Source organism: Pongo abelii, chromosome 4 (assembly GCF_028885655.2).
Source record: "Pongo abelii isolate AG06213 chromosome 4, NHGRI_mPonAbe1-v2.0_pri, whole genome shotgun sequence".
Classification (NCBI taxonomy): Eukaryota; Metazoa; Chordata; class Mammalia; order Primates; family Hominidae; genus Pongo; species Pongo abelii.
Window position 1 is genome coordinate 19,959,454 of NC_071989.2, and position 25,023 is coordinate 19,984,476.

At 35.6% G+C, this 25,023-nt stretch overlaps 1 protein-coding gene across 2 annotated transcripts in view; it reads right to left on the reverse strand.

Moving 5' to 3' along the window:
• The window catches only part of CDH18 (cadherin 18), a 366,676-nt gene that overhangs the window by 132,789 nt on the left and 208,864 nt on the right, over positions 1 to 25,023 (reverse strand). For both annotated transcript variants that reach the window (XM_024247646.3, XM_024247650.3), the window contains exon 4: positions 2,593 to 2,760. In XM_024247646.3, the coding sequence (XP_024103414.1) occupies positions 2,593 to 2,760 (168 nt within the window). The remainder of the gene's footprint in view (positions 1 to 2,592; positions 2,761 to 25,023) is intronic.

Here is a 25,023-nt window from a genome sequence, read left to right on the forward strand (position 1 = left end):
TAACTGTCTCAGACAGGTGATGAGAGAAAGAAGTAGAAAGGGCAACTGTAAAAACCTCACATTAAGAGAAACAATTCAACTAATGGATCCATTTGATGACAGGATGTGAACTTTATAGAATTTGAGCTGTGTATAGACTTGCGCACGTCATGGTATTTTGTGAATACAAGTCCTTATATCATTTCTTTTCTCCAAGCAGTTTACAATACTTCCCCACTAGGTACATAGCTGTTTAATAAGCTGCAATTTATGGATAAATTAAAGAGCACTTTACTACAAGCTACTTTTGTCATGGTGACACCAAACTGTTGCAAAAGCAGCATTGTTTTGTTCAAATGGAGTGCAAAATAAAGTATCTTTTAAGAAACCCCAAGTGTAAGCTTCTGAATGTGTAGTGTCTCCTTTTCAAAACTCTAGGAACACCTTGAAATGCAGCAGGATTTACATCTGTCAATCATTCTGCCAGAATGTTACTGACTGAAGAAAGATATAATTCATTAGACACAATGAGTTAACTCAGAGAGTATACACTTATTCTGTTTGTCAGGTAAAGTGCTTATTTTCATTGTACACTGATGCTTCAACAATGACACTATTATTGATCAAAATAATAAAATTAGGAACAAATATCTCTTTATTATATATCTATATTCATCTATATGAATAATATTCCTTATATCCATCACAATTAAAATTTTCTGTAAATCTGTAAAGTCAATCTTAATAAACCTGTAATTTTAATAATTATTTTAGGAAGAAATGGAGAAAAAGAGAGAGTGGGAGATGCTATATTTACTACAAACTAGCATTTACTGAATCCTATGATTTACAACCTGAGTTTTCTGTCTATTAAGGCTATAATATGAATGTACATCTTAAAAATAGTGGTGGTAGAATCTATTTGAAAACAAGATAGGCAAGTTGGTATCCTAAATTATAATAAAGTGTATATTCTGTTGGGTCTGCATTATCGCTTATTATCTTTTTTTAATCTTCAACTTCAATTGTACCAATCTATGAAATAATAACATTTACCTCATGTATATGCATATTGTTGAACTAAGTGATAACATTGATACAAAAGTTCATCCTAATCTGTAAAATGCTTTAAAATTTAAATATATTTTATGGCTCAATAAAATATGGACTTACCTATGATATATACTTTCTTCACAGAGCAAACGCCACATGAATGCACCAGGTAACACTATCTTATCTCTGGCATCAACATTTTAAAATGATTTTTATTTAACTATGACTATGATTTGCATGTATTTAATAATAATCTTTTAATAATGATGGTTTGACAGAGTATTTAAATTCAACCAATTTACTCACTAAGAATCATTTATCAAATGCTGGGCACTCACTGGGCTGAACACCTAAGTTTGCAAAAACAATTTAGTGTCTTCCTAGAGGATCTCATAAGTAGAAGGAGATCTGTGTACCTGCAGAAATTAGTATAACATGAACAAGCATGCAAAAGTGCTGTGCAAGAGGGAAAAAAGGTGAGTAATTCTGCAACAGGAATTAATTGCAAAACTGTTCTAATTCTGCAACAGGAGTTTCAGAGAAACTTGTAGCAGGGATTTTAATAAAGGGCTGTGAATAAGGAAAGATTTAGTTGAAGTAAGGATGTACAAAGTGTTATATTTTAGGAGGAGGCAGTATTCCATTGTGTCTAGGCCTCAGGTGTACTGCAAATGCTATTAAGAGACAACAGATAAAGCTGAGAAAGGCATTTCGCGCTGACTTGAGAAGAGCCTTTAGGACATACCAAAGCATCTAATTTATGACAGTTTTTAAACATCGTTTGTAAGGTGAACGTAAGAGAAAACTCCTCTGTAGGATATTTGTGATTATTAGTGACTGTCGTATAAAATGTTATCTATAGTATCTTCCATTTTTAAAATACTCAAATATATTATAATTATATCCTTTACATTCGGAGCATGTCATAAACACCATCTCCCTCCAAACCCACAGGATTCATACCTCTCCTCTCTCCCAAAATTGTCTACTGAATTATGCTTTCTGTTTTCAAGTCTTATGTTTTACTCTGAGACATCATCTTATCATATTAACTTCAACTTGTTTTGGATGATTGTGTGTGTGTGTGTGTGTGTGTGTGTGTGTATGTGTGTGTGCTTACATGCATGCATCTGTATAGAGCATTTATTCATAACATGAAGAGTTTTTTTAAAAAATTCAGTCACAGAATGTATGGAATAATGTTGCATGAAAAGAATGTTCACATCAAAATACCTTTCAACATCTCCATGAATACTTTAAGAATACACAGATACTTCGCCAAAGGCAAGACGCCATTTTTTAGTACCACCACACCATTTTTAATATTTAACTTGATGCCAAATGAAACTCCGACTCTGAACACGTTCCCAGTTATTTCTTAGGTTCAGAAGACAATAGCTGGAGTGATTTCATGAGTCTTACACGAAGAAGGGTGATCATATAGCAGAAAAACAGAACAATTCCACTTAAGAAAACAGTAATAGAATCTTGTTCAAGTATTTCATTTTGCTTTACATAAAAAATAATGATAAATTCAAATCATGGAAAACAAATACGTACTTTGAGGAAAGCGTGGTGGGTTGTCATTGACATCGGTTAAGGTGATGTTGACTGTTGTAGATCCTGAAAGCCCTCCAACTTGCCCAGCCATGTCTTTGGCTTGAATGACCACGGAGTAATGTTCTCTGGCTTCTCTGTCCATGTTATGTAAGGCCGTTCTAATAACTCCTGTAATAGATATGGTTTAATAAACAGTATGAGCTATATAATAAGCAAGTATCAACAAACATACACACACATATTTTAAGAAATGTCTGTTAAAATAGCATGTTTTTGGGATAAAGCCACACGTCTGAGAAAAACAATACCTTACCAGTGCACGAATACTGTCTCTTTGAAAAATTTACTTATTATCCCATGCCCCAAACATCCTATTAAGTAAATTAAAATGCCTATCTCTCTGCATTCCTTAAAGTGGATGGTCCCTCAGCCGGAGGCGGTGGCTCACGCCTGTAATCCCAGCACTTTGGGAGACCGAGGCGGGTGGATCACAAGGTCAGGAGTTTGAGACCAGCCTGACCAATATGGTGAAAACCCGTCTCTACTAAAAATAAAAAAAAAAAATTAGTTGGGCATGGTGGTGCATGCCTGTAATCCCAGCTACTCAGGAGGCTTAGGCAGGAGAATCGCTTGAACCCGGAAGACGGAGGTTGCAGTGAGTGGAGATCACGCCACTGCACTCCAGCCTGGGTGACAGAGAGAGACTCCAACTCAAAAAAAAGAAAAAAAAGTACATGGTCCCTCAAAGGCAGTCCTGCCACCCTATTCCTAGTGCTAGTGTGCTGAACATTTTACAATTTGAGCTCCTCAGAAGTGTCAACTAAGGTGGTCATATTGATTTAAGCAGAGGCTAATTTTCCTCTTTATAGAACAATTTACATAGCTTCCTGGCATAGTTATCAATGTTTAATGATGGAAAACATTTCAGGAGTTTGGACACTTAAACAGAGATTATAGGCAGGAGGCATATTAACATGTATCAAAGACTAAGAAACTCACTATTTTTGTTAGAAAACAACTTTAAGGAGAACTAGATCTAAGTATTTAGGAAAAATAAAGAAACTGATAAGGTTTATTCTAGAAATCATCTGTAAAAAATCACATTTTTTGTCTTAGTAGTGCAAAGAGGGACGTTTAACACTTTTGCATGATGAACCCTTGGATTGAATAAAGAAATGAAAAATATTAAATACCCATCTCTGATTACACATACATAAACACCCACCTCCACATACATAAATTAAATAGCTCTGTTAATAGAGTCTTACATTTTAAAGCTAAAAACACATATTCTGGAGGATAAAGTTTACTCAGGGTATATTAACTATGCCATAACATAGAATATTGTCCTCGTGTCCATGAGACAGATTATAAACATGTGTATAAATATATGTATATTTATGTGTATATATGTATTTATATGTTCATTTATATATGCATATAATTATAAAATATAAACATATTTGATGCTTCAAACATAAGTCATTTTTTCATAAACGTATTTTCATTAAAAATATTTAAAGCATGTCATCTTTAATAAATACACCAATGACACTTTCAGTCAAACTTGCACTTGATTAGTTACAGTACAATTCTTTTTTTTTATTTTATTATTATTACACTTTAAGTTTTAGGGTACATGTGCACAATGTGCAGGTTAGTTACATATGTATACATGTGCCATACTGGTGTGCTGCACCCATTAACTCATCATTTAGCATGAGGTATATCTAAGAAGTTGTCAATTATAACTGTTGCCTATAGGCTTTACCAAATACTTTTACAGGCAATACCTTAATCTATGAGAAGAAAGGAGTTTTATATTTATGTTAAAAATAGCCTTTTAAAAGCAGAAAGGAGTATTCAATGACTTGTTTTGTCACATTTTGAATATAAAAAATAAATCACTATTTTCTTTTTTTTCTGAATTGATTGGCTAAGTAATAACGACTTTGAGAGGAGAGCCTCAGGTATCAGAAAAGAAGATCCTATAACTTTCACATATTGTGAACATATAATTGAGGGAATTCAGAAAAATTTTCCTGAAGCTAAATAGAAATGAAAATTATTCTTATCAAAAGAAATTATAATAATATGATAATAAATGATTCATCTAACTCATGCATATGAAAAAGCCTCAAGCACCCTTATTAAAAAAACAATGTTTTATCATATGATAATTACATTAGTAGGAATTGAATTGATACAGAAATGAACAAGCAAAGAATTTATGAAAGAAATTTATATTTTCTACCACTTGAAAAAAGTAAAGCTGTCTTTCCTAAGGAGAATTAATTATAAATGGGACTTGTTTTTGGTGGGGAGAAATATGAGATTATTATCAAAGATAAAACTTTACAATAAAATCATTAGTGAGTTTTGCAAAATAGATATGTAAAGGTAAAACTAAGTAGTATGAAGTGAATGACACATATCTACAACCACCTCCAGGATGAAATGGGAAGAAATTTGCCAGTCAAATTTGCTCATGGATAGAAAAGACCATATCCAAAATGGACACATACTTCTCTGAAACGATTGTCTCAGTATTAATTTAAAATCACAACTCTTGGCTGGGTGCGACGGCTCAGGCCTATAATCCCAGCACTCTGAGAGGCCTAGGCAGGCAGATCACAAGGTCAGGAGATTGAGACCATTCTGGCTAACATGGTGAAACACCGTCTCTACTAAAAATACAAAAAATTAGCTGGGCGTGGTGGCATGAGCCTGTAGTCCCAGCTACTCAAGAGGCTGAGGCAAGAGAATTGCTTGAACTTAGGAGGTGGAGGTTGCAGTGAGCCAAGATTGCGCCACTACACTACAGCCTGGGTGACAGAGCCAGACTCCATCTCAAAAAAGAAAAAAAAAAAAATCACAACTCTCTCTTCAGGATGGCCCAGCTGCATGTGCTTAGCTATGACCCCTCCTGGAGACATATAGATAATCAGAAAGTGTTACAGTCAAATTGCCATAGCAACATGATTTCAGTAAAAGATGATCACTTTCTAACCTGGAACCCAGATGCATTTTCTGGGATCACTTAAAGTACAACTGATACACAGTAACTTCTTATTTCTCCTCTTAAATAGACTATATTTAGAGCAGTTTTAGGTCCTTTCACAGTAAAATTGGGCAGAAAGTACAAAGAATTCCCATATACCCCTTACTTCCTCCATGAGCACAGCCTCCCCACTAACAGCATTCCATACCAGAATGGTACATTTGATACTATTGATGATCCTACATTGACACATCATTACTCTCCAAAGTCCAGATTTTACAATAGGGTTCACACTTGGTGTTGTATATTGTATGGGTTTTGACAACTATGACAACATTAACCTACTTCATAGTTTCACTGCTCTAAAAATTGTCTCTTCTCTACCATTTATCTCTCCCCTCCCCCAACCCCTGGCAACCACTAATCATTTTACTGTCTCCATAGTTTTGCCTATTTCAAATGTCATGCAATTGGAATCATACAGTTAGCCTTTCAGATTGATTTCTTTTACTTAGTCATATGCATTTAAGGTTTCTTCATGTCTTTTCACAGTGTGGTAGCTCATTTCCTTTTAACTCTGACTAATATTCCATTATCTGCATGGACCACAATTTATTTATTTACTCACTTACTCAAGGGCATCTACCTGCTTCCAAGTTTCAGTGATTAGGAAGAAAACTGCATAAACATCTACATATGGGTTTTTCTATAAACACAAATTTTCAACTCATTTGGGTAAACACAAATAAGTTCTAGATTGTATAATGAATTTATCTGAAATTGTGAACAATGTTGAAATAAGTTAGGGGAAAATGGCAAACATTTATATCTTACCAATATTGTGATAAAAATTATTTTAATTAAATTCAAGATTAATTCACAGCCTACGTTCCATTCTCAATGCTTAGCATAATAGCTGTCTTTTTTTAACAGAATGAAATGTATATTATGAGTAAACACACGCCTACATCCTCACCACACTGATACATACATTGATTCCCCCCCACCCAAATTTTATGCACGAAGCTACATTTGAACATAGTGAAAACATCAAGCAGAATGATCGTTTTAATAAAAAAATTGGTTAAATGTGAAGCTATACAGGCAAAATGATCATATATAACGGTTTTCTCAGGAAATTTTCAGATTACCTTGTCCTAGCTTCACTATTGCAGTGCTCCCTTTCATTTTAAACGGTTTGGCAGTTTGGATGATCAATTATTTTGTCATTCTAATTTTTAGAATATTGCTATTGGTCTTCAAACTTGTGTTTACAATTATCCTGAAGTTTCCTCAAATTGCTCGTATTCAGTCTCCAGAAATTTTGATTTAGTAGTCTGAAGTGGGACTGGCTTACACATATCTCCAATAGACTATTGCATTAATCTCTTCAGGCTGCCAGAACAAAATACCATAGGCTGGGTGGTTTTAAAAACAGAGATTTATTTCTCACACTTCCAGAAGCTAGAAAGTCCAAGATCGAGGTACCAGATGATTTTATTCCTGGTGAGGTGTCTCTTCCTGGCTTGCAGATGGCCACCGTCTTCCAATGTCCTCACATGGGCTTTCTTCTTTGCAAGCACTGAGAGGAGGATGGGGAATTTCCTTTTCTAAATTTTTTTAAGCCACTATTTTCATCATGAAGGTCTCATCCTCATGACCTAATCTAAGCCTAACTACATTCCAAAGGCCTCACCTCCAAATACCATCATATTTGGGGTTAGGAATTCAACTTATGAACTCTAGGGAGGTCGGACACAAATATTCAGTTTGATTTGTGTGCAAGTGGTTCAAGACCATATGCTGAATAGAGAACAATTAAAAAGGCAAAGTCCTGCCATTATGTTTCCATGCATTTCTTCATATTTTATCTTCATCACGTCATGCCAACAAATGCATGTGTATGGGGATCACATAGGCACATAATATACAAAAGTGATGTGCATTTTTCTCAATTGTAAAAGCTAAGCCAATGGATAAAGATAGAATAAATTATATATACATAGTCCAAGGAAGAAAGTATGTTTTATTTGTTTGGTTGGCCATTTCTGTCATGTATCCATGTATCCAGTATTTGCAAAATAATTTACTCTTGTCTTTGATAAAATCTTACTAAGGGAACACTGTGTAGCCTTTTCATTTAGTACATTTTTAAAGCCAAAAATACAGAGCAGTGAAATTAATTTCCATAAATTACTGCATTGTGCATTTGTTCAAAAATAAAGAAAATGCTTCTCTTTTCAGTACATCCTAGGTAAATGGTTACGGCATATTCTAAATGTTTGTCGGAAAGGCTTCACTGGCAATGTTTACTTCAAAAACTTTAACTTGAATTGTTGCCTCTTATTGTCTTGTGATGCTGGGTTGAATCAACAAGATGTGATTACCTGTGTATCATTTTGTTTTGTTTCTTATTACTTCCCTGGTAAACAACTGTAGGTGCCCGATTGCCTGTTTCCCAATCACCTTGATATATAGGGGCTTGTAACTGGGAATTACTCTCTGCTGTACACAAGTTCATAACATTGAAAATGCATCTGTGATTATAAACATTACTTGTTGAGCTTGAGTCACTAGCCTACCATATGTTTATGCCTCCTGACTAATAATATTCATATAGCAGTAGATCCTCCAAAATGTTTTCTTGCATTTTTACCCACTAAAAAGAATCCAAGATGAAAATGTTGTACACATTTTGTTTATTAGATAATACCACAGAAGACTGCAAAATAAAAATGTCTAACAGGCTAGAACAAATAAACAAGCCTGTACATTTAAATTCTTACAAAAACCTCCAAGGTAGACACACATATTTATGAGAGAAAATGGTAAGTTTCCTTCTATGTCTAAACTACACATGTGTACTTTTGCTTATTTTTCTTTCTTTTTTTTGAGACAGAGCCTTACTCTGTGACCCAGGCTGGAGTGTAGAGGTGCGATATCTGCTCACTGCAACCTCTGCCTCTCGGGTTCAAGTGATTCCCTTGCCTCCACTTCCTGAGTAGCTGGGACTACAGGCATGCGCCATCATGCCCAGCTATTTTTTGCATTTTTAGTAGAATTGGGGTTTCACCATGTTGGCCAGGCTGGTCTTGAACACCTGGCCTCAAATGATCCACCCACTTTGGCCTCCCAAAGTGCTGGGATTACAGGCATGAGCCACCACGCCTGGCCTACTTTTGGTTCTTTTTCTTAATTTGTTCAGTTTTTCATTTATTCATTTAACATATATTATTTTACAGAAAATGGGTAGGACTCCCAGTGTTTCTCTAATGGGACATGTGGACCACTTAATAACTAAATCATGTAAAGTGCTCATTATCATGCAAATCTACTCACATCTTCGACCTACTGAATTAGAATCCAGGGCAGTGGGTCCCAGGCATAAGTTTTGTGACAAGTTGCCCTAGAGATTCTTGTGAATGTACAAATTTGAAATATCTACCTATTTAATGACATATGGTACCTGGCCTTAAGGTTCTCATATTTCATTGGAGGATCTGCTTATTCAAATTAATATGAGTACTATACTAAGAGATTTAGATATATGTAAAAGTTTCATTAACCATTTTCTAAATGAAGGCACTAAACATCTTGGCAGTAATAAGTCTTCAACTGCCTGATTGTGGTGATTTAGGTACCTATAAAATTCTTTGTTATCTACACAATTTATATTTAAGTATTTTAATATTTAGTATATTATATGCTATATATATTACTCATTCTGAATTTTCCCAAATGACTTTATGAAGATAATGCATCTTCCATAAATTATCGTCTGTATAGAAAACAAAAATAATTAGACATTTAACTGATGCATATCCAACAGCAGCATAATCCAGAAATCTGTTTTCTTCATTCATCATTGCCAATTCAATGTGCGCTGAATGTGTTTCTACTCTGTATAAAATGTGGGGTATAAACACATATAAGATACAACTTATGAAGTTGAAATGCTATGATTAGAATGTTCAATGATATGGAAACAGATATGCAAATCTGTGAAGTAATACAGAAAACATTTTACTAAACACAAAACACAGACTTCAGAGGCCATAGTGATCACAATGGAAGCAGATGAATGAAGAGTACCCGTCGGGGAAGGCCATGTTTGTAGTCTGTGAGTTGTATGGAGAAAGCAGGGTATTCATGGAAAGGACACTTGACATGAACCAAGGCTTAGGGTCTGGAATATGCATGGCAATATTGGACAGTGCACAAATTTAGCTTCAGTGGAAAGTGTTAGTGAGACAACAGCAGAGATTAGGTACTCAGTGATTAAAATACACCTTACATTTAAAGGTTAATTTTAATATTTACAAACATTCAATATTTTGTTTCTCAAGTGGCTGAAAGTTTGAATAATTCTACCGCTGCCCTTGTGGAAAGTCAAGACTGACCAAACTTCCCTATTTGTCGGTCACTGTTACGGCCGCCGTTTAGCCAGGGTATGGTTGTCTCTATCTCTACTGGTAAATTTAACACATTTGTGACTCCAAGCTTCCAGTGGGTGATGGATTAAAACCTCAGGTTTTATTTTACTTATAAAGAAAAATATACATGAAATTATATGAGACACTGGCATCTTAAAATTTCTTCTAAAACACAAGACTTAGCTGCAAGCTATGACTCATGGAATTAGCAATCATAAATTCATAGAGGTAGACATTTTTATGCTTTAGTAGGAAGATTCAATACTTCTCTAAGTGTTTTTTCTCTTCCTACCATGAAAATTGATGGTGAAGTATTTTATTTCTGCTGAGGAGAAAAGGAAGGATAATTCACATATTTTCTGTAGAGAATGTGAATTAAGAATTCCTTAAGGGAATTCCTTTAGCGTGTATACCTTGTGTATTTATTTCCACACACTCTATTAGAATGTGAAAAGAAAAGCTCGAAATGTCAATAACTCCTCTCAGATCACAAGATTACCAATCTGGAAAATTTGAAATCATACCCGGGATTTCCTGACACTAAAATCTTAATGCCACAGTGGAATTAGCTCAAGGAATTTAGCCCTTATAACTTGCAGAGTTTATAGGACAGAGTTGGTGTATTTTGAGAGGGAGAGATAGAGAGAAAAGAGAAATAAATAGGAGGAGAATAAGGAGGAAATGAAGAGGGAGAATGAAAGAGAGAGAGGGGGGACATGATCATAAAAGTGGTCACTATCTAAGAATTTGAAAATATGCATCAGGCAGATGTAGTTATTTTAATACATCACTAAAGATGTTTCAAACTTAGAATGCTTTTTTAAATTTTTGTTTGCATTTTATTTCTGTTATTAGTGTTCAATATGATCTGTGTTTTCAAAAGCTCTGTCTTTCTTGCTGATATATTTAATAATCATACTGATAAAATCATAGGGCTGCCCAGGGATTCTGCAAAGGGCTACTCTTCTCCAGATTGCCAAACCTTCAGCACAACTACTCCATTCAGCAAAATGGAATTTACTAACAAATTTAGAGAATTTACTAATAGCATAACAGATGCTCCTTGACTTATGATGGGGTTGCATCATAATAAACCCATTACAGGGCTGAAAAATGGTAAGATGAACTATCCTGGGTAAGAGACCATCTAAATATGGCAAAAAAGAAAATTAAACTGTAGACTTTCACAATAGGTTTACCTGTGAGTAAATATCATTAGATAGCACAGAAAAATATCACTTTTCTGCTTAAAGAGGTGTGATTTGCCACTCCCTGTTGATATGAAACTCATTGCACATCGTCAGCAGCCCTGTGGTTTAGCCTAAACAAAAACCAAGTATTTTTTTTTTTTGGATATAGAAATTGATGTTTCTGGATCATAAGGCAGTTCTATTTCTTAATATTGTGTTGAATTCCTGTGCTGTTTCATTCCCACCAACAGTACGGCTCTCCAACCTCATCAGCACCTGTCTTTTGTTTTTTGATAATAGCCATCCTAGCTCGTATGAGGTGATATCTCCTTGTGGTTTGGATTTATATTCTTCTGATGATTAGTGTTCTTGATTATCTTTTTATATACCTGGTCCACATCCAATAGAATTATAATTGGGATCTCATAGAGATACCTGCACTTCTATGTTCACTGCTGCAAGAACCTTGAAGACATTATGTAATGTAAAATAAGCCAGTAACAGAACAAATACTGCACGATCTTACTTACATGAGGAATCTGAAAATGTCAAACTCATAGTGTCAAGAATAGAATAAATGGTGGCTTTCCAGGGGCTCAATGAGAGGGAAACGAGTTGTTGCTGTTTAATGTGTATAAAGATTTAGATGTGCAAGATGAATAAGTTCTAGAGGCTGTATAACATTGTGCCTACAGTTAATGATACTGTATTGGACACTTAAAAAATTGTTTAAAAAGTAGTTTTCATTAAGTGCTATTACCATAATTAAAAAAAAATAAAATAAAACAGTAAATAATGCAGCCAGTAACTATATATTGAATAGGACATTATTATTTGTGCTCTCAGTCACCTCCTTCCCCTTTCCAGAGTTGATGGAGCATATAGAATTCTGTTGGCATGTGTGCATTCATGAAATCATTTACACATTTGTCTTAATAATTGTTGTTTTTGGATGAAAAAATAAGAAAGAAACAGCTATGGGATCCTGCTTCAAATATTTCTCTACTGTTGGCTAACAGACCCTCAAATAGACTTTGAAAGGATGTCTGTACCTTGGCAATGTGATTTCAGAAGCAGCCTCTCTTGGCCAGGTTAGATTCTAATAGCATTGGAATCAAAGGTCCCCATTGTAGGGAATTTCCTTCAAGAGATGGCAGAAACATGATAAGTAAACTTGGGTTACTGAAAGTTCTGATGCCAGCTGCTCAGGATACAGTCTTTTGCATATCAGAAAAAAAGAGTGAGAATTGGAAAAATAAGGTTCATCTTGTTTCAAGTGACCATTAGCCCTCAGGATCTTCTCTTTGTAGAGAACCAACTATCAATGCTATAATCGCTACCATTTAGAGAAAATGATCATGGCTTGAGGGATTAATGAAGCCTCCTATAAATTCTTTGACAATGGTCCCATCAGTCATCTGGGTCTACTTGCCTTCTCCTTAAATTTGTGCTGGCCTGTGACTGCTTTAATCAAGGCAGTACAATGAAAGTGACCTTAGAAGTTTTTGCTCTGTTCTTGAGGGGTTTAGAAGCCACTGCCTTGATCTCTTTAGCCTGTGAGCTTTCTTGTAAGTGATCTAGCTAGATTGTTAATGACACCATGTAGAGAGGCTCTGCAATCACATGGAGAAAGTGAGGCATCCAGCTGGGCCCAGTCTCCTAGCTGTTCCTACTAAGGCACTAGGCATCTCACTGCACCTATCCTTGAACCTCCCTGGACCCATCCTTGAACCTCCACACAAGTTGATATGTCTGATGGATGCTTTACCCAGTGTTCCAAACCAACATCATATGGATTAAGAAATTGCCTAGACAATCCCTGCTAAATTTCCTGACTCCCAAAATTCTTGTTTTGAAAGTTCTCAGTAGTAGTTTGCTACACGGAACAATGGCATTGACATTTGGAACACACACACACACACACACACACACACACACACACACATTTACCCCAAAGGAAAACCAGTGATGTTTGGCTTTCTAGATCAATTCCTAAGACCATTAAATCATACTATATATTGTGTACCTACTATGTTCTCTTGCCTTCCTCTCTTTCTGCCTCTCTTCCTCTCACTGTCTCTCTCCAGAAATGGAGTGCATGACACATAGAGAAACAAACATAACTCACAAATGTAATATTTCAGCTATGGTCCATTGTAAGCATATTTCATGAGTTCAGGTAAATGTTGTATTCACAGGATAAGCAAATGAAGGAAAATGAACTCGACCTCCAAATAATTGCTGTTTAGTCAACACATAGAACACGAGTTCCTGTAATTAATGAATAGTTATAAAGGTTTCTAGCATCAGGAAACTTACACTCTATAGGAATTATTGAGATTATCTATGCTATTTATGGGATACTATTAATCAAGAAAATTAGAAAGATAACTAAAAACATTTAAATATCATATACAAGTTATATTTCATTTCTAGATCTAGTTAAGTATGATTTCCCAAAATAGCTTCTTCATGTGGCTTATAAAAAATTTGTGTGCTGAAAATGCAAACCCATATGAGAAATATTATCATATAGACATATGATGCTTATTTATTCATTGGCATATTTTTCTCTTATTCTGTTTTTTGTTGTTGTTTTTGCTTTGATGGTTTAAATGAGTTCAAAAGATGAGATGCTTTATATAGAATTTTTTTAGTCACAGTTACTATTAGAGAAAGGGTATTTGATATGAATGTCACAAAAACATTTGGAATACGTGTTGTTGAGACAACTATACTCAGAGTCATATAATTTTAAATATATTTAAACACTACTATATAAGTATATACATATATCAATGACCATCTAGGTCCATTAGTAATGATACAATTGACAACATAGGTCCATAAGTAACTGAACATTGACGATTTCTCCTGCATTACCAATTCAGTTATTGTGACATCTGGTTTCCTAATTTATAAAAAATGATTTATTTCTGTTTTATATCATGATTTAATTTATAATGCATTATGTCACACTCCGTTATTATTATTATTATTATTATTATTATTATTGAGATGGAGTTTCACTCTTGCTCCCCTGGCTGGAGTGCAGTGGCGCCATCTTGGCTCACTGCAAACTCTGCCTCCTGGGTGCAAGTGATTCTCCTGTCTCAGCCTCCCGAGTAGTTGGGATTACAGGTGTGCACCACCATGCCCAGCTAATTTTGTATTTTTAGTAGAGACTGGGCTTTGCCATGTTGGCCAGGCTGGTCTTGGACTCCTGATCTCAGGTGATCTGCCTGCCTCAGCCTCCCAAAGTGCTGGGATTACAGGTGTGAGCCACCACCCTGGCTATCATACTCATTAAGCTAAAAAGACATGGCCATTTTCCAGCAAGTTGGCTGTCATGTTATGCATGCTATATATATATATACAATATATGAATATTAAAGCATGCCTACATATCGTATACATGTTATTTATGTCACATGTAGCAAATATGCAGCACTGAAGCAAACACATATATCTGATTCCTAAAATTATTAAGATTTCAGAGATATGTATATGCTTTGTTCCTTTAGCATATAGTTTTAAGTAGAGTCCAGAATTGGGCCAAAATAACCAGAACTTTGTACACCCTCCTTCATTCTGTCACTGGATGAGTGCTGTCCTGGAAATGGTGCCACTTCAGGCAAGGTTGAGATAGCTCTGAAGGAGCTGACAGCTGGAAGTGTGCTGCTGAATGCACTCCCCATGCCGGAGAGCAAGTTTTTCCTTAAAGGAAGCTCAGGACCATGACTCTCTATGTCTACCAGACAGCAAACCTGCTTTGTTCCCCTTAATCTCTAGTACAAGCCCTTCCAATGTTGATTAAGGTTGCATGCTACGTTGAAAATACTCACATGCTCTTATCTTCTGTGATTCTCATGTTGCCAAATCCAACAGGTAATTGCTGTCCTCACACCACCCTCAGTAATACTGGCCCCAGGCAATTATGCCTGTCCTTCTGAGAGATTATTTCCTTGTCTTTCTCAATTCTACTGTCTTGTTTTGTATTGCCATTACATTTACTTATTTTCATGCAAATTTAATTCTTGTTTTTGACAAATTCTTTGTTTTTTTTCCCCACTAGAACAAAAGCTCCACAAGGCCAAGCATCTTTGTTTACTGTGTTTTCATTGCTGTGCCCTCATTGCCTAAAACAATCTGCAAATCAAATTGTCCTGAAATACCACAAACTGAGTGATTACAAAAAAAAAGCAAAAAAAGTATTGTTGCGCTGTTCAGGAATCTAGAAGTCTGAAATCAAGGTGTTGGCAGGGTTGGTTTCTTCTTGGGGCAGTGTGGGATTGTTCGGTCCCAAGCCTCTCTCCCTGGCTTGTTGTTGGCTGTTTTCCTACTCACATGGACTTTTCCCCATATGTTCAAATCATCTTTCCTTTGTGTGTATCTCTATGTTCAAATTTCCTTTTTTCATAAGGCACCAATCATAATGGATTATGGCCTACTGAGACAGCCAGATGGGAGGGGGTCCCTGGCAAAACTCCAACTGGCCTGTGCACTGGGGTAGAGCCACAGAAGTTCACCCCATTTGCAGCAGGGAGGAGGAGGCTGGCCCCTCCTTTTCCTGGGTGGAACTTGGGATTCAAACAACGAGGCAGAAAGCACTCTAGCAGGGACTCTGGCCTTGAAGAGAGTCCCTTTTCCCCGCTTTTCTTCCTTTTCACTCAATAAAGCCTTGTGTTACTCACCCTTAAAAGCATCTGCCAGCCTAAACTTTCAAGGCTGTGGGACAAGGACCTCTGTCTTTAGCTGAACTAAGGAAAAGCCCTGTAACACCATGGCATGTCACTTTAACTTGATAATTTCTGTAAAAACCATAACTCCAAAGAAGGTCACATTCTGAGTTACTAGGGGCTAGGGATTCAATATACGACTTTTTCATAGGGGAGAGGGACACCACTCAAGTGACAACACTAAGCAAAATAACAAATAGCACCAAGAAAAAAATAAAAACATATTGACTGTGTAAGTTTGTTGTTTGAGCCCATATTAAAGATATTAGTAAAGCAAAATCAAAAGTGTTGACTTGACCAAAAAGGGCCTGAATTCACTCAGGAAGAGCATACAAGACGTGAAAAACAGATGGAAGTCAGTGTGGCGATTCCTCAGGGATCTAGAACTAGAAATACCATTTGACCCAGCCATCCCATTACTGGATATATACCCAAAGGACTATAAATCATGCTGCTATAAAGACACATGCACATGTATGTTTATTGCGGCACTATTCACAATAGCAAAGACTTGGAACCAACCCAAATGTCCAACAATGATAGACTGGATTAAGAAAATGTGGCACATATACACCATGGAATACTATGCAGCCATAAAAAAGGATGAGTTCATGTCCTTTGTAGGGACATGGATGAAATTGGAAATCATCATTCTCAGTAAACTATCGCAAGGACAAAAAACCATACGCCGCATGTTCTCACTCAGGTGGGAATTGAACAATGAGAACACATGGACACAGGAAGGGGAACATCACACTCTGGGGACTGTTGTGGGGTGGGGGGAGGGGGGAGGGATAGCATTAGGAGATATACCTAATGCTAAATGGTGAGTTAATGGGTGCAGCACACCAGCATGGCACATGTATACATATGTAACTAACCTGCACATTGTGCACATGTACCCTACAACTTAAAGTGTAATAATAATAAAATAAAATAAAATACAAAAATAAAAATAAATAAAAAATGAATAAATCCTAGAAAAAAAAAAAAAAAGAAGAAAGATCGCAACGCCAGAGAAAACATGGAGATGGAGAAAGACTTTTGTGTGGGTTGCCTAAGGATAGAGGGTAAGCAAGCGTGAGATCATGAAGAGGGCCTTGGATTCCTTTATCCTGAGGCCTATAAACAGTTATTCATTCCTTCAATTGGTAGCTATAGAGTGCCCCCTTGAATCCAGGCACTGTTCTAGGTGGAGAAAATTGCTGCCCTCATAACGCTGACATTCTAGGAAGGGCAGATTAGTAAAAAAAAAAAAAGATAATTAAATCATACATAATAATACCATATATAGCAGATTAGTTGTTGTTAATTGCTGAGGAAAATTAAACATTTAGTTTGGGCTTATGGTTTTAACCAGGACTATAATAGTGATATGCAGGAATTAGCTAGTTCTGGGTCACAAGTGCTGATTACCATGCTTTCAAAAATTTCGAGAGCTGGCTCATAGATATAACTATTGTTAAACATTAAATTATGTAAACTTAAAGTTCCCTTTCACTTTAAAAAGTAATAAATACTGAAAACTCACTACTTTCAAATTGTGTTACTATATTTTACCATTATCTATAATTTTGATGTTATTTATGTCTACTTTATCTGTATGGTGTAAATACTATAAAAGAATGTGTTCATCTTTTCCCAACTCCATGTTCAATCGTGTCACCTTGGTAACTTGAAAATCAGTGGCAGTGGATGTATTGATCTGGTGATTGTCTAGACTTGAGAAAGTAAAGGAGAAAACAACTAAAGCAGTTTAAACCCCAAAGTAACCATTACATTGCAAAGAACACAAAACATTGAAGAAATAGTATCCTAAATAATAAAAATGATTTTTAACTTAGCAAAACGCAGCTCATATTGATGAACAAGTGAAATTGAGACAAACATCATTTATCTACACATTTATGTAAGTAAAAATATTAGCCAATACCTAAGCCAGAACTAAACTTATTTGTCAATGAACTGAGCAACTTCTTTGCTGAATCAGATAGTAATCAAGCATTTATTTGCAATAAAATATTGTCAGTATTCAACAGATTGCAACAACTGATTGGTTATGGATGCAAGAGTTCAGCAAAAATCAATGTAAATATTCTGGAAAAATCAATTGACTGTGTGGAATTTCCAATCAAGTGTAATATATATTCTATAATTGCTTGTAAATTGTGTGCTACACATCTTTTACATCTGTAAAATTTATATAAACATACACTTATATACATGCATACATATTTCTGGTTGTTAAATATTTACTGGCATGCCACTGACTGCTAGCAATAAACAGGCTTACTTAAAAGAAGTGATAGAGAGGTGTAGGCAAAAAAGAATCATATGCACAAATGCCCTAATGTGGGTGCTTTCTAGGCTATTTCAGGTACATTCATGGGACCAGCATATCTAAGGTAAAAGTAACAGAAAGAACCGGTGATGCTATCAGAATGATGATGATGGGCCAGGTAATTAAGAGCAGGCACATCACTATCATGCTGTTAGCTTCGGTTGTAAGTAAGATGGGAAGCCACTGGCAAGTTTTGAGCAAAGGAGTGATGATATGGTTTGGCGCTGTCCTCACCCAAATCTCATTTTGAACTGTAGCTCCCATAATTCCCACGTGTTGTGGGAGGGACCTGGTGGGAGATACTTGAATCATGGTGGTGGTTTCTCCCACATTTTTCTTATGTAGTGACTAAGTCTCACGAGATCTGATAGTTTTATAAGGGGTTTCCTCTTTCGCCTGATTCTCATTCTCTCTTGTCTGTTGCCAGGTAAGACATGCTTTTTGCCTGACACCATGATTGTGGGCGCTCCTCAGCCACATGAAACTGTGAGTCCATTAAGTATCTTTTTCTTTATAAATTACACAGTCTTGGGTATGTCTTTACCAGCAGTGTGAAAACAAACTAATACAAGTGACATGATTCTATATATTTTAACATAATTGTTTTGAAAGTTGCTTTGGGAATAAATTGTGTGGGACAATGGTAGAATTAAGGAGATAGGTTAAGAGATAAATGAAATAAAGTTAGTTAAAATAGAAGTGAGGAGATGTGGTCAAATCCTGGATATATGTTGACGGTAGGGTTTCCTGATGTCATAGTTTTGTGGTGTGAAAGGAAAACAGGAATGAAGGATGATCCAAAGTGTTTGACCTAGAATACAGAAAACTGTGAGAAGAACTGTTTGTGGGGAGGTGGCTGGAAATCAGGAGTTCAATTTTGGATTTACTCTGAGATTATGTCTCAGAGACTCAAGCAGACATATTCAGTTGGCATAACATATACTGGTTTTAAGAGAAGCAAGCTATAATAGTAATACAAATATGACAAGCATAAAGGTACTACTTAAAGCTGTTAACCTTATGAAATTAGCATAGAAATGAGTATGTATAGAAAGAGGCTCAAATACTGGATACTGACACATAAGATTGAGAGTAAAGGTAAAAGCAAAAGATGCCCACTGATCATTCAGAAAGGAAAAAGAAAAAAAAAACGAAGAGGGTGTGGCATTCTAGAAACCAACCACTATTTCAAGGGATAGAAATTGTTCCCTTGCAACAAATGCTGTTGCTAAGTAAAGTATGATATGGCCTGAGCAGTGTGAGGAATGGAGTCAGAGACATCATAATGAGAACTGTGGCAGTCTGCCCTAAATTTAATAGTGGATATGAAATGCAGAAAATGTTATGTTAAGTGATTTTTTAAGGATAAGAAGACTGGTTGGAAGTAGTGTGTGAGGAAAAGGGAGTGATTCTAATGACACTCAGGTATTTGGCTTAAGTATCTGGGTCAGTGGGGAGACCTCTACAAGATGAGAAGTATCAGTAAAGATCAGTGAAGAGAGTGTTAATTTGGGATATTTTGACTTTCATGTGCTTAAGAGAGATATCTACGTGAAAGTCTGATGGAAAGTTGAACACTTGACACTCTACAGAAAGGTCTGGGTTGGTGAGTCTAGATAATAATGATAACTATGAACAAAAAGATGAAAATGAACTCATTCTTGCCCAACATAATGAAGAAAGGGCCACTTACTACAGTTAATGGTCTAAATTGCTCCCTCTTGAATCTTCATTCTCTGAATCATATACTAAAAAATTACCAATCAGGCTGCAAGAGTTATCTTTTTAAAGAGGCAAGTGAGAAAAAAGTCAATCTATCCAATCTTAATGAATATAAAACAATCAAAGACTGGATATTTCGACTGCGTCTATTACTTTGTCTGTTTACATAAATATGTCTATTGGTTGAAAAAATTAGCTGAATTACTCCTTTAGGTTATCAAAGTATACTTCAAATTTAATCAGATAGCACAATAAGAGGTTGACTATATAAATTTTTTTTCAACCAAATTTGAAAGACTTTTCACACTATATAGGGATCATTTACATATAATTAGAAAAATAGACAACATCACAAAAGTGAAGAAAAAAATGTAAAAGAAAATTAATTTAAAAGAGTGGGAGGACTTTTTTTAATTTTTATTTATTTATTTATTTTCTTGAAACAGAGTCTCGCTCCATCGCACAGGCTGGAGTGCAATGGTGCGATCTCAGCTCACTGCAAACTCCACCCCCGGGTTCAAGCAATTCTCCTGCCTCAGCCTCCCAAGTAGTTGGGATTACAGGTGCCCATCGCCATGACTGGCTAATTTTTTTTTAATGCTTAGTAGACACAGGGTTTCTCCATGTTAGCCAGCCTGGTCTCAAACTCCTGACCTGAGGTGATCCACCAGCCTCAGCCTCCCAAAGTGCTGGGATTACAGGTGTGAGCCACTGCGCCTGTCCAGGATGTAGATTTTTAAAATTTTTTATGGAGTTACTGATTTAAGATATCCATCCTTATCCCCCTTGGCTACTCATTTATTAGTTATCAATGTGGCCCTTCCTTTGTTAATCTATATCCTATGTGAACTAATATTTTATATAAAACATTTGCTATGGTAGCTTTGTGTTCTTCATATTTCAATGTTTCCTGAAGTTAGAAATGGAATAATGGGTTTAGCAGGGATCCATTGGGGTGTGTGTGTGTGTGTGTGTGTGTGTGTGTGGTTTTGGTTTTGCTGTTAAGAAGGCTTGCATTTTGTCAGGTGGTTCACGATAGTAGTTTGGAAGTGGCTACTATCTAATTCTCAGGCCAAGGCCTTGCTTCGCCCACTCACTAGTCATTCAACATTTTTCTATTTTATTTCTTAGTAGGGGTATCTAGCAGGAAGTAATAGAAGTAGGCACCTAAGGCAGTCTATAAAGTAAGTAAAACAAAGGCTGCATTAAAGAAAGTAACATAATGCAGACTGAATAGAATGAACGGGTCCCCTAGATGTATTTGGAAATTCGCATAGTTATTTAAAATTTGAAGAATGAGCTCTATTAGAGAACAGGGGAATAACCCGACAGGATTATAGAGCAAGACCTGAACTAGGAAGGGAATTAACATGGCAAATAATGGCTAAGGAAGAAGGGCTAAATGAGGCATTGATTTAGTTATTTAGAGACTGTTTTTCTTTTAAAATAAAACCAGAAATCGTATCACTTTTGTTGATTTAGCACCTTTCACTGCTTATTTTAATGCTCTTCACTCTTAGGGTTCCAAAGAACCTATAAATGTCTTTTCACTGACTCAAGCACCATTTATCAAAGTTATTGCATGATCTCACCAAGCAGGAGTTTAGGCATCTTCCTCTCTGCTATTTCCCTTTCAGAGATAATTCTAAAGGGAATTAACTAAAGAGAGAGCACCACATTTGAGTACAAGTCAATCATAAGCCTGAAATATTTCACTCATATGAATAATTGAGAAGATGTAACAAATGTGAATTTTTACATATTCTCAGTTAAAATGGAAGCAGTGGCACAATAGTGAAACATAATGCTTTTCCATTTTGCTCCCTTGTTATGGCATTTGAGAATCAAGCTGACTCTCAATTTGTCAATTTCTTCTTTGATCATGTATTAAACTGTAGCAATGTATTTACTTAAGTCCTACATTTAAGAAATATATTTTTATTTCTTAATCTTTCCATTAAGGTATCTTTGGCAAGGTCACTTAACCAAACAATTGGCAAACTCTGAAGCGATTTTCAAGTTATAGGCTTGGTCAAGAAGCTTTACTATATGCCACAAAAAAAAAAAAATACTTAAAGCTTTATTGAAAGACTTACGAAGTCTGTTAAAAATCCTAAAATTAATTTATAAAAATTAAAGACAAGATAATAATGTAGTTTTGAACTATGGAAGATATTAACTATCACCCAATAACTACATTTAAAATCATGGAAAGGTACTATCACATCTTATCCTATCATTGGCATTTATATGTGTAATGAACTATTTAAAAATTTCTATTTCCCTTTATTATTTGGAAGGATTTCTGTCTCTTTTACTTGGCAACTCCACTTTACTTGGTTATTAATTGCATGTTTTAGCCATTTTTTTCTAGGTTATATTTGTAGACTAATTTCATAAATGATTTATTTTGGTCATACAGTATAGTTGAGGGTTTAGAGTAGTAGAGCCAATTGTCTACAATGAAACTTTGGTTCCACCATTTCCTTACATAATTTTCCTCAACTCTATATGAAAACACCTAATAATTCATATTTATATGATCAATGTGACACTACATTAGTCAGTTTATGAAAACATTTTCCAACAGTGTGTATCACACGGTAAAAGCCCTGTATAATTATCATCTGCTTTTAAAAAAATAAAGGGTATTTTCTGTTTTTTAATTTTGTTCAGAAATGGACACATTTTCTCCAAAGCAGACATATAAGTCTGAAACTTCACAATTCCTGAACCGTTCTCTGATTTGTATTCCTTCCCCACCCCCAGCCAGTGAATTAAGAATGGTGAGCTATTTGTTTTGTTCACCTTAGCGTTAGCAGTATCATTATTTGTATTAATAGTTCTAGAAGTGTGTCTTTTTTTGTTTACAATTCCAATTGGATGCATTTATAACTACATTTTTCACAGGTTGACTACTCCACACTTTCCTTACCCAAATGTGCAGTTATTTTGCCTTAATTCTTTTCGGGTTTCTTCCAGCTGATGATTCTAAAGTTTTCATGTCATCGTTATTTCCAAACACAGGGCTATCTCTTTTTTTCTTGAATATTTTCTTAAAATCCTAACTATATTATCAGACCCTTATTACCTGTTATCATGAGTCTTACCCATTTATCTCTAAGGTATACGCATAATTATGAATACCTTCCATGTACCAGGTAATATGTTAAAGTGCTTTCTGCAACTATTTCATTTAATTATCCTGTGATCCATATTATTAGTTATAAATACCTGGGATTATAGAACACTTAAAAGCTTACTCATTTTCTATCTTTCCTCTTTAACTTGGGCACTGTGGTTCAGGTGAAGAAACTGATATTATTTGTGCCCTCTCTGTGTTCTACAGGTGCTTGCTCTTCCACTGAAGCATCACACATCACACCCATGCTCTTGTTTGTATACTCCAACTGGCTGCTGTTTTGCATCAGCTGGCTGCAAAGATCGTTTTCAGACTCTTGGAGGAGGTCACTAATTAGAAAATACAGTGTGGTGGTATGAGTAGTGGCCAATGTAGTGTGCTCATTCACACTACATTAACTGGCCTTCAGCCTGCTTATTTAGTCCCTTGTTGTATTCAAAGAAAATGTTTGAAAATTCCTATATATACTGATTTCTGTGATGCTTCTTTCTTCTATAGTGGATTTATTACATAGTGTCTTCAACTTTTACACTTCATTCTTGCTATGGAACAGAATTTAATAATGATACAGATATCAGCATAATCTGTATATGTCCACAAATATTAAATACAGCTTATTTCTCCCAATTGCATTTTGCATGTTAAAAGAACAAAATTCCAACAAATTAGAAATCACCAAAATAATTCAGTTACTTCATTTAATGAAGTCATTAATTCAGTGAACGTTGATTGCATTATCAAGTGTGAAGTGCTCAGAATACAAATAAGTACAGAAAACAGTTCCCAAATGGATATTCTCACCGATAGCATGGTATTACTTTTTTATATTATATAACCATATTAATTCAAAAGAAATTATTACAAACATTTCTTTATAAAATTATTTTGACCATGAGGCATAGTGGGGTGGGGAGGGAAGGGGAAGTGTCTCCCCTAATTTGTGTTTAAATTACTTTTCTGGCTACCGAAACTTGTTTTTGATTTGTTTATACATTTTTTTTAATTGAGACAGGGTCTCTCTCTCTCACCCAGGCTGGAGGGCAGTGGTGCGATCTCGGCTCACTGCAACCTCTGCCTCCCAGGCTCAAGTGATCCTCCCACCTCAGCTTCCAGGAAAGCTGGGACCACAGGTAGGCACTACCATACCCAGCTAATTATTTAGTATTTTCAGTAGAGATGGGGTTTCACCACGTTGCCCAGGCTGGTCTTGAACTCCTGAGCTCAAGGGATCCACCCCCCTCAGTCTTCCAAAGTGCTAGGATTACAAGTAACAGCCACCATTCCTGGCCACTGCCAAACCTTGTAGGCCCTGGTAGAAATGGTTGAGAAGATTCTGGGTGTAATGATATCACTCTAGTAACTTCTTACTTGTAATTTGGAAACATTGGCCACCTAATATCCAACTAATGGGAATTTGCTAGTGATCAAATTCAAGAGAAATCCCTTTTCCCCAAAATAAGCTTGTGGTGGCATATAGAAATTGAATTGAAAACCTATTTTTGTCTCATCTAATATTACATTAAGCTATATTTGCAGAATTGTTTTAAATGTGTGAAAGAAAATGCTTGTAAATAATTATATTTTGATGAATAACAATTTTATTATTTACTAAAGTCAGATGATTCTTTCTTTTCTTTTTATTTCCCCACCAGATAACTAGGTTGTATTGAAAATAATTTAATGATTAAAAACACGGGCTCTGCAGACAGACTGATGGGGTCCAAATCCTCTTCTCACTGGATTAACTGTATGGCCTTAAGGAAATTACTTCCCTATGACTCAATTTCTTCCTTTAGAAAAATGTGGGTCATGAGTTCTCATTTTGTCGTAAGGCTATTATAAAGATTAAACAATGTAATATAA